Here is a 15,823-nt window from a genome sequence, read left to right as displayed (position 1 = left end):
TATTATATGCAAAACTATTCATGTCCACAATATGCTCAACACAGGTTAAGACCCTTGTTTTTTCTTCTAACATTACCAATTAGACTGGAAATAAATATTCTTAATGTGTAAGCAGAATTCACTTTGTCAGCATATGCATAGTTCATTGAAAGATTCCTAGAAGTAACATTCTGCAGTTAATATTTATGGCTGTTCATATCACAACCAACCAAACTAGCTTAGGGGAAGTTATTACTAAAAGATATGAAGTCATCTGTGGCAGTATTTAAGCTACAATTTGTCCAAGAACAGTGTATGAAATATCCTGTATGATAAAACATCAACTCAGTATTTCCCAGGTTGTATACAAAATAAAAGCCCTTATCTACACAAAAGGCTAAAATGCACTTGGATATCTTTTAGCATGCTCAAAAACTATAGAACCAATTCAATTTGTTTAATAGCTTACATCCAGGACTTTAAAAATAAAATAAACATTATCAAGCTTCATCACTGATAAAAAAATTACTGCATCTGGGTTTCAAGCATTGCTAATCTTATTACAATATCCTAGGTACATTTCTCTGTTGAAGTTTTCATACTATTGCAGGGAACAGAACAAAGCCAATCAGATCCTGGGCTGCATCAGGAGAAGTGTGGCCAGCAGGTCGAGGGAGGTGATCCTCCCCCTCTACTCAGCTCTGGTGAGACCCCACCTGGAGTACTGTGTCCAGTTCTGGAGCCCCTATTACAAGAGGGATGTGGAGGTGATGGAACGTGTCCAGAGAAGGGCCACAAGGATGATCAGAGGGCTGGAGCACTTCTCCTATGAGGACAGACTGAGGGAGTTGGGGCTGTTCAGTCTGCAGAAGAGAAGGCTCCGAGGTGACCTAATTGTGGCCTTCCAGTGTCTGAAGGGGGCCTACAGGAGGGCTGGGGAAGGACTTCTCAGCATCTCAGGTAGTGATAGGACTAGGGGGAATGGAATGAAGCTGGAGGTGGGGAGATTCAGGCTGGATGTGAGGAGGAGGTTCTTCACCATGAGAGTGGTGAAACCCTGGAATGGGTTGTCCAGGGAGGTGGTTGAGGCCCCGTCCCTGGAGGTGTTTAAGACCAGGCTGGATGAGGCTCTGGCCAGCCTGATCTAGTGTGGGGTGTGCCTGCCCATGGCAGGGGGGTTGGAACTAGTTGATCCTTGTGGTCCCTTCCAACCCTGAATGATACTACTACTATGATAATAGGCAAGCGTGGACATTAAGGAATTTGATATCTTTCAAAGAGATTGGTCTCATATGGAGGGGGAGAAAGAGTAAACTGATATTCAAAGTTATTCTAAAAAGAAAAATAAAATATATTTCATTACTATAGAGCAACATTACTCTATAGAGCAACAGACACAAAAAGTATCCCATTCACGATTCAAGCAAAGCAATATGAAAGGTAAGATCTTAATCCAGCAAGAAGTTTATCTTAAACTGAATCTAGTATTTCATCAATTCAGCACTCAGCATTTCATCACTTCAGCAGAACCCATGTTTAAGTGCTTTGATACACTATCTTCTTTAGGAATCATAGCTGGTGCATTTGCTTCTTCAAGTCCTGTGCCTTACAGGGAAGAAAATTACTTTACTTTCAACAAAGTACCAGTCTACTTTCTGTTCAGCAGTATTCTAAATCTTCAAGATATCTGTTCAACAGATCGAGTACACATCCCTCCATACATACAGTAATAAAAAAACCCACTTGATATTTTCATACAAGGATAGCCATATGAATACCTATGACTTTTTTTATCCTATATCATCAGTCTGAATTTACTTAAGAAGTAGGTGTCTAATTTGACTACATTATAGAAAATGAGCATTGGAAACTATCATTTTTCTTGGCACTTCCAGCAATGAGATTGTGTAGGCTATTTCACTGACTTGTAAAACCTTCCCTAGCTCTAGGTACCTACAAGCAATGCCAGTCATAAATAACTAGTAATTACTTCTCAGCAGTTGGAAATGTACTGAGAAGAAAAAAAAAAAAACCCACACCAAGTATTTCCCTATCACAGTTGTCAAATTTTCTTAAGGTTAAAGGAAAAAAAAAAGTTTAGGAAAAATATACTGTTACCTTCCTGTACATACATCACAGCAAGCATTTATAACACCAGATTCTGCTGAAAGCAAAGCAAGTTCCTGGCATCTAAATTATAAATATTTCAAAAGGTAAAAGTGACATTTTTCTAAACCACAGCAGGTTTCAAGCTCCTTTTGCTCAACATGACCTTCACAGGGCAGTCAGCCATCACCCTGCAGGGCAGTGAGTTACTGGATCAGAAACAGCTTTCCAGCCAATCAAATCTCTGCTTCAAATTCTGCAACATTTCAAGGAGTTGTCCATTTAAACCCAGCATCTCTAGCATGTTATGTCTGCCCATTATCAAGAACAGCAGAAAACTCTTCTATGTTCTGTCCCCTTTTCTATTTAATACAACTTATTTCATTTATTAGAACAGATTTCCACCCCACCCCCCCTTCTTCATAGGCCTGTTCATTAAAAAGTTAAGTAAAAATGAATAATTTTGTTTAGAGGGTGACAATTGCTGTTAACAGTCCTCTTCAGCAAAATATAGGCCCTCCTTTTGCATTAATTACCTGCTAATACCTTATCTGATCTTAAAATCTAAAGATTACAGTTGAACCATTTTTTCTCCCATCTTTCTGGCTTTCTGAAGAATCACATATTCAGATGAAACTTATTTTTATTATTCACATCCTAATCTGTCTGAGCTGTAATATAACCATAACTCACTGTTATTGCAGTGAAAACATAGATGAGCCAAGAAACAAAATACTTAAAACATGGGAGTACAGATCTATAGAAGATCCTTGATGCTTAGTCTTGATGCTATTGAATTGGTACTGAGGTTGGCAAGATGATTATTTCCTCTACTTTCTATAGAATGTGTCTCGGTGAAATTTTATGATACTTATCTCAGCAGCACATTCAACCAAATTTCACATCCAATTTTAACTAGTTTTGTCAAGTACCCCAATGCTGTATTTTAAATGAAAAGCAAAGACCATATGCAGTAGAATAACCTCCAAACCAAAAGTGACAACATAAGTCATGGTAGTGACTTACACAGTTAAAAAACAATAGTGATTTAGTTTTTCAAAATTGTACCCTTCAGTCACTGTAAGAGCAATACCTCAGGTAAGAACTGATGGAATTAACTTAATAACTCTCATTAAGATTAAACTACTTTCTAACTAACAGGAATTCATATTTTAAACAAATTCTGACAACCACACTGATGTCCATAAATTTGTTCAAGGGATGCTAACTAGTATGAAAAACCTGATTCAGATAATGGTCTTCAGCCATTGGTCTTCAGCAATGTCAACATTTGCTTTTAGAACCAACATTACTGATCTTATAGCAGGGTTCTAGATCCACTTATATCCAACCAAAAACATGTCGTAGATTTAGTAATGTTATCTGATGTGTTGCTGTGACAAAATTACTATTTCTTCTTGTTTAATTACCGCTGGTCACAATCTGGTTTATGTAAGCACAATGTTCACTTTTGTCTGAGCATCTTAACTCAGTAATCCATGAAGTGCTTTTTAGCAAAATTGCAATTCAGTATTCAAATGGATACTCTAATAAATATTCAGCAAGCAACAATTAATTTCTTAATTCAATAGCAAGGTACTTAATTCAGTAGCAAGGTATTTAATTCAATAGTGGGGCAAATAAAATCAAAATCAAACAGAATAGAAAGTTCTCCCTGGCACCACTTACAACAATACAGTAGTCTTCCTGATCAGCTAATGCCTCTTTCACAAATGGCCCAAGCTGCCTGACTGACATGTCAACATTTTTGGAGGGGGGGGAAAAAATCTCAGAATTCCAATCAGCCACTAAAGAATCTTTAAGTCATAACGTTCATATAAGTTACTTTTTGTCCTAAAGATTCTCGCAAGACTCTCTCCAGCAATGATTCTTGCAATCGAATCCTGTAGACTTCCTATTCATATCCACAGACTTTATACTACATAGCAGTAACTTCAACTGCAATAATTTCTTTCTTCCACCATCACTCAACTTTCACAGTGCTACACTAACTGCCTACTTAAAGCCATCCTGAGAACTTCATAATAAAGCCAGGAGTCACGTGGAATATCTGAAAATTTTCTTTAGAAAAAAAAAAAAACTTACTTTACTTACTTTATAAATATAAGATGTAACACAGTGTTAGCATGCTCATATAAATTATGATATCTACTGTAAGAATAGATTGTAACTGAGATAATAAAAGTAGAACTACATATTTGATTTTTAGCAGAAGAAGACATAAGGAGGGTGTTGTTGTGTTTTTTTTTTTTTTCCCCAGTTAAAAGAACAGAACAGGAAAAGATTTTCTGAGGTCACTGAGGCACGGAAAGTAAAGTGATTATTTAGCTTCTATGTCAGCGCAACCTCCACTGTAGTGTCCTACCTGCCAGAAGACAGATGACTTAGTACAGGGACCTAAGTACAAACAAAAATAGAATAGAAATTGGAAGACTTAGGAAGGTCAAGCAGAGATATTCGTAAAAAGTTGTTTAGTGTTGTAGTCAGAAAGAAGCTTTCTTAAAAATAATGCAAGAACCATTCACGTTGCATCTATCATTATGAGAAAGTCTTTTCATAATTATAACTACCAATTCAATAATATCTTCTTACTGTTTTTTCTTTTATTAGGTATTAAAGAAATACCAATTAGTGGTGTTTTATGAATAGTACATATTTGCTTTCCACCATTTGACACACTTTTGTTTCCATTGACTGAACACCTCTGCATTTATTCAACTGTTTGTGAATAGGGTCAAATTTGTTGAGCGATCACATAAAATCACCATGGTGACTATCTTTTCCAGTTCTCATTTCTGAAAATATGTCAGTGGGGGACATAGCTGCAGAGACAACTTCACACACAGTACTTTGATTCTTATCATAGTATCAGTCAGGGTTGGAAGGGACCACAAGGATCATCTAGTTCCAACCCCCCTGCCATGGCCAGGGGCACCCCACACTAGATCAGCTTGGCCAGAGCTTCATCCAGCCTGCTCTTAAACACCTCCAGGGACGGGGCCTCAACCACCTCCCTGGACAACCCATTCCAGGGCTTCACCACTCTCATGGTGAAGAACTTCCTCCTCACATCCAGCCTGAATCTCCCCATCTCCAGCTTCATTCCATTCCCCCTAGTCCTATCACTACCTGAGATCCTGAGAAGTCCCTCCCCAGCCTTCCTGTAGGCCCCCTTCAGATACTGGAAGGCCACAATTAGGTCACCTCGGAGCCTTCTCTTCTGCAGACTGAACAGCCCCAACTCCTTCAGTCTGTCCTCATAGGAGAGGTGCTCCAGCCCTCTGATCATCCTCCTGGCCCTTCTCTGGACACATTCCAGCACCTCCATATCCCTCTTGTAATAGGGGCTCCAGAAATGGATGCAGTACTCCAGGTGGGGTCTCACCAGAGCTGAGTAGAGGGGGAGGATCACCTCCCTCGACCTGCTGGCCACACTTCTCCTGATGCAGCCCAGGATCTGATTGGCTTTGCGGGCTGCGAGTGCACATTAAGAGCTCATGTTGAGCTTCCTGTCCACCAGCACCCCCAAATCTCTCTCCTCAGGGCTCCTCTAGAATGCTGAATTGCACTGGATTTTTCAGAGCTCAAAGGCATATAACCTCACATAAAAATACTCAGAAGTTACCAAAAGCAAGGAAATTTTCCAGAAGGTCTGAACACAGACTTAGAGTCAGAAGAAACAGTGACAGAAGCCACTTAATATCCTTCATAAGGATAGGAGACAAGAAGTATAGTGGGGTTTTTTCAAATGTCAGGGAGGTTTGTACGTAAAAAGCTGGGTTTGTACTTAAAGCAATTATGCTTCTATATAAGAACTCACAAGAGGCTGTCAAAATATAGTGTTTGCTTTCTTATTATTATAGCTGACCTTCAAAAGCATGTTTTTAAATATACTGCTCATTTTTAGTTTAGCTATTACAGTTCAAAACTTTAGAATCATGTTACCATTCAGAAGGCACAGAACAAAGAGCACGAGTTCTCAATCTTTTTACAGATTAAACTAGCAGAGTTATTTTTATTTAACACATAAGCACACATTCTAAATTGAAATAGGAGGGACACTTGGGTAGGTTATTCTAAATTGAAATAGGAGGGACACTTGGCAACCTACCCAGTAAGTTCTGGCTTTCAGTCACACCTTGGAGAAGGTGTGCTCTCTACTACAGAAGTAGCACAACCTCTAAAGGCTAAAATTAGTAGCCTTACAACCTTGAAATGTCAGAATTCAAAATGCATTTAAACTTCAGTTATTGTTATGTCCTTTTTTTAAAAAGCCTATCAACCAAGTAAAGAACAAAATGTCCAAACTTCTTGTTTAAAAAAGTATTTGAATGTCTGAATTAATACTGTTATGTCTTCATTTCAAAAGCTTACTTCAATTTTGTCATATTCATACAACACACATTTTACACAGGTGCTGATTTTGCAGTCTTCTGTAGGTTACAACAAACTTTTTTCTATGTTAAATAAAAAGAGAGCACAATTTTACAAGGGCACAATTTTACAATCAGGATATAAGGTCTTCAGCAGAGACAAGCAAAATGAATTCTAGAACTGTAAAATCACTCTTTGGCAACATCTTTTTATAACAATGCCTGCATCCGTACACAGTAGAGACCAAATTACATAAAGGTAAATTGGCAAACAAGTCCATTATACAACATAAGAGAACCATTTCCCTTCTTTGTACCACGAAGTGCAGCTGCAACAAATTCCCAAGGATCAAGCACACACTGTGATGCATACTGCTACAGCTACAATGTTAGCACTCAAACTTCACAGAGTAGAACCAGCTGGGAGCAACCTACTCACCTTATAACCCATTCTGCAATAGCTGGTAAAATTCTGTTACTGTTGAGCTCTACCTCAGCAAAGCTCTTACCAAATAAAAAGCCTGTTTCACCACAAAAGTTACTGAAATATCAAGGTCTGTTTTTTTTGCATCTATTTAAGAGGTGCAAAGGTAGTATTGTGGAACACACAGTAATAGAAGTTATTCTAGTGAAAAAATATTATTGTTTTGATTTTTAATTTATTAAGCCCCCTAACAAACTAATATCTACATTAAGCACTCAAGCAAGAAATCAAATGAAGGATGAGGATAGTTTTCCTTAGTTCTGAATCTACTTAAAATTGTGTGTTCAAAAGTTAACACAAGTAACACTGGGTTCTCTTAATTCTGCTGTCAATAAGGATGAATCCAAAGTAAAAGAAAAACATTGACTTAAAAGGTTTTCTAAAAAGTCAAGATGAGATTTAACTATTTGTGAAACACTAAACTGCAAATAAGCAAGCCATTCTTTGCTACCAACTTACTCTCTCCATTGGTTTCATCTAACTCTATATACTTTTAAGGACTAATGTCATTCTAAATAGTATGTCTAAAAGCAAGGTTATGCACATGTGTGCACACACATTTGGCTAATTTTATGGCTCTGGTTGTGATGGACAGTTACAGCTACATCACATGTAGAGACAGGGATGATAGAGGCACATGACAAATGTTCCCATAAAGACATGGTCTTTAATTTACCTTAACTAGGCATGAACACCAAATGCTGGGGACAGGATGTTCACGTGTAACCAAAGTCAGAAAATAACAACATTATAAATGTTCATCAAAAGTTTAATCAGATGAGAGAGGAAAAACTCCTGGATCTGCAAACAGTACCATAAGCATAATCACAGGCTGACCAGTATTCTCTTGAGGTGCCCAGGGACATCAGGAGTAACATTTTTTTGCTCCAAGGTTTGGCTGTTGGCCATCTACTTACACTGAATTTTGTCAGTTGGGATCTCAATAATCCTTTTTAAGATTATTGAGACACAAACATCCCACACACAGAATGAGACAATATTTCTGGTAGTATGAAGAAGGCAAGGAGTTTGGATGGCCCTGGACAAGCTGCCATGAAGGAATGTTTGACCTTAGCTTTTGTTTTGCAAAAGATCACCCTCTCACAACCTCATACCTATTTTCCACTACGACTTGGCAAAGAGGAGACAGTGGATAAATGTTAAGCAGCCAAGCAGAGTATGAAAGAAGGTTTTTGTACCCATCTGCCTATCTCAGTCACACCTGACAAGTGAGAACTTCTGACAGAAACAGAAAATGCAGCAGCTGATGGGAGACTGGTCTTCCCTGTTCATGCCTTGCCTAAATTAGCCAAATCCTCTGGGGACCACAAAGTAAAATGCATGCATATACATACCATATCTATTTGCTAGTGAGTTTAGAAATAGGTAAACAATAGAAATGAAAAGGATACAAATATTAACCCAATTACAAAATAAAACTTCATGTACCAAGAGTCCCAAACAACTCACACAGGTAAAAAATCATATCCATAGACTACATCCTGTAAGTGTTTATGAGACAATTAAAAACTTTACAATATGCTATCAGGCCAAAGCTCTCAACATCAAATAAACCCATGTTGTGAAGTACTCAACAACTTAAAAACTGTTATGATATATAAAATATGCTTAAATATTTTCACACAAAAACTATTCAATATATTTTTCTACATTGCTTAGCTTCTTCTACATTGCTTAGCTTCTCTAGTCTGATAATTCAGCATACTTCCCCAAAGACTAGGAAAAAACACAGTACAGTGCATAAATACAAGGTGACTTCCTCCACATGAGTGTACATAAGTTCCATCAAAACCAGGCAAAGTTTTAAAACATGCAAAACCCCCACAGCATCTAATATATTAGCTATGGAGCTCAGGCATACAGCAAAATGAAAGTAATCAAAGAAGATGGCTCAAATAGTTCCACAAATATTCAAGAAGTGTAAGGATGAAATGAATTATTCTGTTTTCTGATCAGACAACATGCTCATCTTCTCTTCAGTCAATTAATTACTAATCAGTTACATTCCTTGTTTTAGTCACTAGAGCATTACTCGGTAGAGGGATGCACAGGCAGGATCAAATTTTACAAGCAATCATAAAGTGACTTGAAATTGGAGTCCTTTTGCAGTATCAGGTGTTTAGAAGATGAATAAATTCATGTTTGTAGCTAGACCATTTACAGAAAATCTTACAAGCGAGTCAAGACAACACACCAACAGCATAAAGCAAATGTTAAGTTTTTAACAAAAGAAGCCTACACGAGAGTTTAAAAGATAGTAGTGAAAATTGTCATACATATTACCACCACAGTGAAGAGTGAAGCAAACATATGGGACAATTAGAAGAGATATATGACACAAAGGAAGCTAGGTAGTACAGCTTCCAAAGACAGTTCTGTTACAATCTACATATTGTGCATTTCACTTACAAAACTAAAACCTTCATCTTAAATTATCCAAGCATGTAGCACAAGTATGTACTATATCATTGTGTCATTTATGCACACTTTGACATTCCATTTCTATACTACATTGAGGCTGAAATGGAGTTTCTGTCCTCCGTTAGTCTTCAACATGATTTCAACAGAGGAACACTGCCACCTTTTGTCTTGATACATAGACCTTCCCATTGGAATTATAAAACTTGGTTGTTGTTGCTACATTTGTCCTTTAAAAAGGCACATGAATTCCCATAATCTTATTTTAGATTTTGTTCAGATTTCTCCAGGAAAAAAAAATTATTAATTGGTAAAGAAATACTATTTTTCTCTACAGATATGAATGCATAGCCAAACAAAAAGTATACTCTGTTAAGCCACATGTTTCATCTGTTTTCTGTCTTTATGCCACAGCTCTTTTTTCTTGGCAGTTTTGGTGCATGTATATACTGTATCACGTAATTACCTTTCACTGCATTCCTGTCAGTAAAAACCTGGTAATGCATTCTTAGAATGTCTGAGTTTTGAAAACTGATTATTGGAATAACAATAATGCATTTAGTATTTTTTTTAATGTTCCTTGTTCATACACACAGTATTCTAGAGTAAACACTGATAACTCAACATTTACATAAGCGTGTATTGAAGTGTATTCGAAATTACTTACACTAATGACACAATGTCCCCACGTTGTACATCGTAATTTCGAATGCTCCAGTGGTTTAAAAGTACTACATCAGATGCTTCTCTTCCCCCAGGATTCAAAGAAGGCTGAGAGAGGGACATAAAAAAAATCAGCTTCACATCTACAGTTCCTTCATGAATCTTCCACCTAACTGTCATCCTATCAAATAGGTAATATTCATTGAAATCAGTAAAAATGTACCCACTTACTAGAGGAACATTAGGAAGCGTGTTGCATTTGAGGAATTTCTTCATATATTTATTTAATAAATGCCATGTTAAATGCCATTCATTTATGACTAACTATAGTTCATGTCTTTCAATACATCACTCCACACAAACTAAACTACATATGACAAGCCCGATGAAAAGAAGTGATTGTCTTCACTGCGTATCATTCAATATTAAAACCAGAGGAACTAAGAGAACACTAATTCCCAGAAAAAAAAAAAAAACTTTCTGCAGGCTTATTGCCACTTATACAAGTGTAATGCACTAAAAATGAAATATGTACTCGTAACAACGCTAATCTCAGCGTCCTTTGCAAAGGGAATGAAAGAGCCCTACACCTACAGCATATACTGACACTGCTAGTAAATGTGGGCCCTTCGTAACAGCATACAAAGCAGCATGAACTGTCACAGACTCATATAATGAAATGAAACTGTTCACTAAACCCAGCACTAAAATAACAAAGTAATTAACTAGTAGAGAATTTAAGGAAGCACACAGTACCACAGTGAATTACTTTGTGTGAACTGGTACAAAAGCAAGGTATCTGGTCAATTGTGTAGTTAACCCATCAGAAACGGCAGAGGAAGTAGCCCATCACAGTACAGTCTTCACGGACTTTTTACAGCAGTTTAATACAAATACTTCTTTTATTAGACAGAAAGCATTCAGGAGTAATTCAGGATGAAGTCTTTATAATACCTTATTTCTCAATAAGCCTTTCCAGAGTCTTCAATATTGTTATGGTATCTCCAAGTCAGTCAGCAGATGACTTCTAACACTAGGAGATACATGCAATGAGTATGGAAATGTGGTTTAAGGCCTGTGGCAGGCAGACAGACAGAAATATGAATCCCTTGGGTGGGCAGAGGAAATCTAACCCAGGTGAGTAGGATACAGCCCTCAACAAGGGAGTCATCCCCAGGTCGTATTTATCCCCTCCCATTTCCTGGCTACACCCTATGTAAGGGGGAGCCATTACCAGCTTCTTGCTATTTCTTCCCTGCTGCTGGTGACCACCTGGTCAGGCCTCCTACCTCATGACTCTATTGCCATCTAATCTGGTTCTGTATATATATGTATATATTCCCTTTTCTAATACCTATGTACCTTCCTCTTAACCAAATGCCTTTTATTTTTTGTAAAAATTACTTTCTTAACTTCTAATTTTGGTTCAAGTCTTTTGCTACCCTTATACTTCCCCAGCCCATCTTTTCCCATGGGGGACGGGGAGAGGAAAGAAGGAGTAATCCCTACAGTCTGTCCTGTTTGGGTTTTTGCCCTGGAAACCTAAATGACCACAGGAGGCTAGGCAGCTCATTTTTTGGTATGATGGTTGCAATATTTGCTAAAATTTTACTTGTTGTTTTTGTAAAAGAGGTTTTCAGTATTCACTTTACAATATAACTTGGCCTTCCACATGTGCTGGCAGACTCTTACTCCCTAGATTGCTTGTACCTTTGAGGAGGAAACTAATTGTGGTATAGGAGTGAAATTAACTGTCCTCAACTCAAGAAATTACTCATTGTTAAATTTCATTGTATTTTTACTCAGAAAAACTATCCTCCCAAATCAGGATGGATGTTTAATATTTAACTTCAAAAGCAATTTAAAAGTGCTAATTTCTCTTTACCACAGTTTCCTCACTTTTCTTTGCTAATGAGATCACTTTGATAAAGACTTACTTCAAATGGAACTTGTGGAAAAAACAGTTTGTCAATGTGTAAGAAGTAATATGCTGGGGTCCTGAGTAGGTTTAATTCACATGAAAGGTAAGGAATGTAAGGTCAAAAGAGTAAGTGTGTAAGTAAGCACCTAAAACCTTCAGCAAGTCTTTGCCTAATGTAAATAACATAAATTGTGATACCATAACAAAAACTATAGAATTAATTTCATGCAGTCTGTTCAAAGACAGCTTTATTCCCCATGACATTTTTACTAGTAGTAAAGACTCAGGTCTAGCAAAACAAAAATCCAGCTCCCAAAAAAGTAGTGAACATACAGGCTGACAAAAACTCTTTGTTTTTATAAGAAATAATACAGGGTCTTCTTCCTTCCTCCAGCTTGTTTGCCCAAGTTCTTGGCATAATAGCCTCCTACAAATGAGACACACAGGTCTTCATTTAGAACTGGTGGTGCAGAAGTCATAAAACATTCACTCTTTCCAATTACTAACTAATCTAATGCTAAAAGCATGCAAATTGAGATCCCCAGCCATATGAAGAAGCCTCACAGGACATGAGGTTCCATAAGTAGGAGGGTAAAAGCATGGCCTTTTACTATAAATGATGATTAACTTGATAATTGTTATGCTGCTAGTGAATACCAGAAGGTCACAACTTATTTGCTTATAGCTTGGGGAACAGAAAGAATATTCACACGAGCTCACAGGCTTAGGTACAGTAATCCTAATAATAAAGTCAGGAGAACTGCCACAGAATAATTACAACTGCTATTATGCATAATGGAATAGAACATTCAATAATGTTTGCTGCTGAAACAAGTGTGCTTTGTCAGAGATCGCTGGTCAGGCTACTTGCTTTAATCCTTGGTATTGAACTATGTGGCAGAACTTGCATATATAAAGTTGCACATAAGCTGCCACCTTCCATCTCACCTGAAAACAGCCCATTTGATGTAATGAATTTACAAACTGATACATCCAAAGAGGTTTCCCTTTTCCCTGTCATTATGTATGAATACCAGGCAAGCAACAAAACACAACAGAAAAAAAACCAAATGTGTATCAAGATGTCCATAACAAATATTTTAAAGTATACATCCAGCATTACAGGAGGAGTCACAAAAAACCCACAACCACCAATTAGGAAATCCTATTACCAGTTATTTACATCAGTTACATTCAATGCTGCAAACGTTATAACCCACTATTAACAAAATGCGAGATGAGCACATCGATCTTTAAAATCCTAAGCAACAATTAGGAGGAGTATAAAAAGCAAGCAATTTTGGAAAGAAATACAAAGAAAATTAGGTGATGAAACAATTTTTTAAATGCTAAAATTATAAACTGCAATATTACCTATAAGGTAAATACCTATACACACTGAAGTCAGCACAAGTGCAAGAATTATCACAGGTGGCTGAAAGCGCTATAGAAACACAGAATCATGTTGAGACAACTAAATGCATGAATTCTATCCTAAGTGGTTGGGAATAAAACAGAAAATGTGAATCTTTATTAGAACCTTTATTCAGTGTGCCTGCCAGGGTGTCAAAAATTATTATTATTGTCAGCAACTATGAAGCAGCAGTGAGACTGGTCCAAACCAAAACTAGAGAGGGGAAAGAAAGCATGCAACAGAGAACAAGAGTAGGAGAGCAAGCATGACACAGAGATTTATTTCTTGCTTCTTGTCAGAACTTTTAATTTCAGGCTCAGCAGGAGCCACAATTATGAGTACACAAAGCTAGCTAGACATCTTAGAGGTCTACTGCAAACAAATTCTTGGGAATCATACTGTATCTTCAAACTGACACAATAAGATATTATTGGAAGCATGCGACTAGTTGATGTATGACTACATGCTGACAGGACTTCACACTCTCATACCCATAGCTTTCAGATACATTCAGCATAGATCACTCTTCAGAGAATACAGTAAATAGATGCAATTGCAATGCTATGACCATTACTCCTTCAAACTACTCTGCAAGAGAGGAATATATCCCTTATACTTATGTTCTTATCAGACATATTTAGATGTCTAATATAACTTGGCAAGGAAATTAGTATTTATTAAAAGCACTAGGAAGGGTTGGTTTTGTAGTAAGAAAAGCATCCATATGCATACAAGTTTAAAACAAACTTCTACTTCAGTGCTGCAGTCCAGAATAAAATCAGAGACAGAATTTTACAAACACCAAGGTGTCAGTAAAATTATTAGTGTCAGCTTTCAAGATGCCCATACGTCAATCAACAGAGGGAATGTTTAGTCAACAGTCACATCAAGGGAAAAGCTTAGATTTTAATCACCCAGTGAATATATATTGCTTTCTCTAGCCACTATGAAGAGTGCATATCCTTCTTTGTCAGGTTGAATAAATCTGAGCAAATAACTGCAGTGTTTTTCAAATCTCTCATGGATAAACCACAGTTACCTACATGCCCTTCAAGTGAGTACAGAAGCAACACTCCAGAAAAATACCAGAGCACCCTCTAACACTTGGGACTTTGACCTCAAAGAAAACATAAAACAGAGGTCTTGACCAGGGGGGCTCAACACACTTCTGTAGTAGGAAAATATAGGAAATGTCTTTCCAGCTACTGAGGTAAAACTATCCAAACAATAATGGATATCCAACAGAACATTATGTCAGAAATAGAAAATACCAAACAGCTACAGGAATATGACATTTAAAAATCCCTTAAAATTCAATGTTTAGGTCATGCTCACTAGTAGAAAATCCAACAAACAAGATAACCTACCAAAAATACAAAATGCAAAGCTTGTTTGCATCTTGAGTATTGCATATAGCTCTGGATCCCAACAGGGGCGAAAACTGGGGAGATGGGAAAATGGGGGAGTTGGATTTAACATCTGATTGACACCTTCGTCAGCAATGTGAAAAGCGGGATGGAGTGCACCCTCAGCACATTTGCCAGTGACATCAAGCTGTGTCAAAGCAAACTGTATCCTGGCCTGCATCAAAAGAAGTGTGGCCAGCAGATCAAGAGATGTGTTTTTCCCTCTCTGCTCTCATGAGATAGAGTATTGTGTTCAACTCTGGAGCTCCAACACAAGAAAGACTGTCAGAGCAGGCAGAAGAGGGCCCTGAAAATGACCTGAAGGCTAGAGCACCACTCCTATGAAGACAGGCTGAGAGAGTTGAGGTTTTTCATCGTGGAGAAGGTTCAGGGAAGACTTTATAGTGTAGCAGCCTTCCAGTATCTGAAGGGGGCCTACAGGGTAGTTGGAGAGGGACTTCTTACAAAGGCATATAGCAATAGGACAGGGGATAATGGCTTCAAATAGTAAAAGGCTAGATTTAGATTAGACTCTAGGAAGAAATTCTTCACCATGAGATTGGTAAGGCACAGGTTGTCCAGGGAATTTGTGAAGGCACCAATCCTGAAAGTGTTCAAAGCCAGGCTGGATGGGGCCTTAAGCAACCTGGTGTAGTAGGAGGTATCCATGCCTATGGTAGGCTGTTGGAACTAGATGATCTTTAAAATCCCTTCCAAGCCAAACTGTTGTACAATTCCATGATGGAAATGACCTGGAAACTATAGGCCTGTCAGCCTGACCTCAGTGCCAGGAAAAGTGATGGAGCAGATTATCCTGGTGGCAATAACTGCGCACCTGAAGGATGGCCAATGGCTCAGAACCAGCCAACATGGCTTTAGGAAGGGCAGGTCCTGCCTCTCCAACCTGATATCCTTCTATGATCAGGTGACCCGTCTCGTGGATGTGAGGAAGGTTGTGGATGTAGTCTACCTGGACTTCAGCAAGGCCTTTGACACCGTCCCCCAGAGCAAACTCCT

The 15,823-nt window shown here is 37.9% G+C and overlaps 1 protein-coding gene across 3 annotated transcripts in view; it reads right to left on the bottom strand.

The window, feature by feature from the left end:
* IMMP2L (inner mitochondrial membrane peptidase subunit 2) overlaps positions 1-15,823 on the bottom strand; it is a 480,655-nt gene that overhangs the window by 448,860 nt on the left and 15,972 nt on the right. For all 3 annotated transcript variants that reach the window (XM_068169999.1, XM_068170001.1, XM_068170000.1), the window contains exon 3: positions 10,070-10,173. In XM_068169999.1, coding sequence (XP_068026100.1) covers positions 10,070-10,173 — 104 coding nt within the window. The remainder of the gene's footprint in view (positions 1-10,069; positions 10,174-15,823) is intronic.

The sequence above is a fragment of the Melanerpes formicivorus genome, unplaced genomic scaffold (genome assembly GCF_026170545.1).
Source record: "Melanerpes formicivorus ecotype bairdi unplaced genomic scaffold, bMelFor1.0.p_v2 SCAF_3, whole genome shotgun sequence".
Classification (NCBI taxonomy): Eukaryota; Metazoa; Chordata; class Aves; order Piciformes; family Picidae; genus Melanerpes; species Melanerpes formicivorus.
This window is presented reverse-complemented; position numbering and strand designations above follow the sequence as displayed.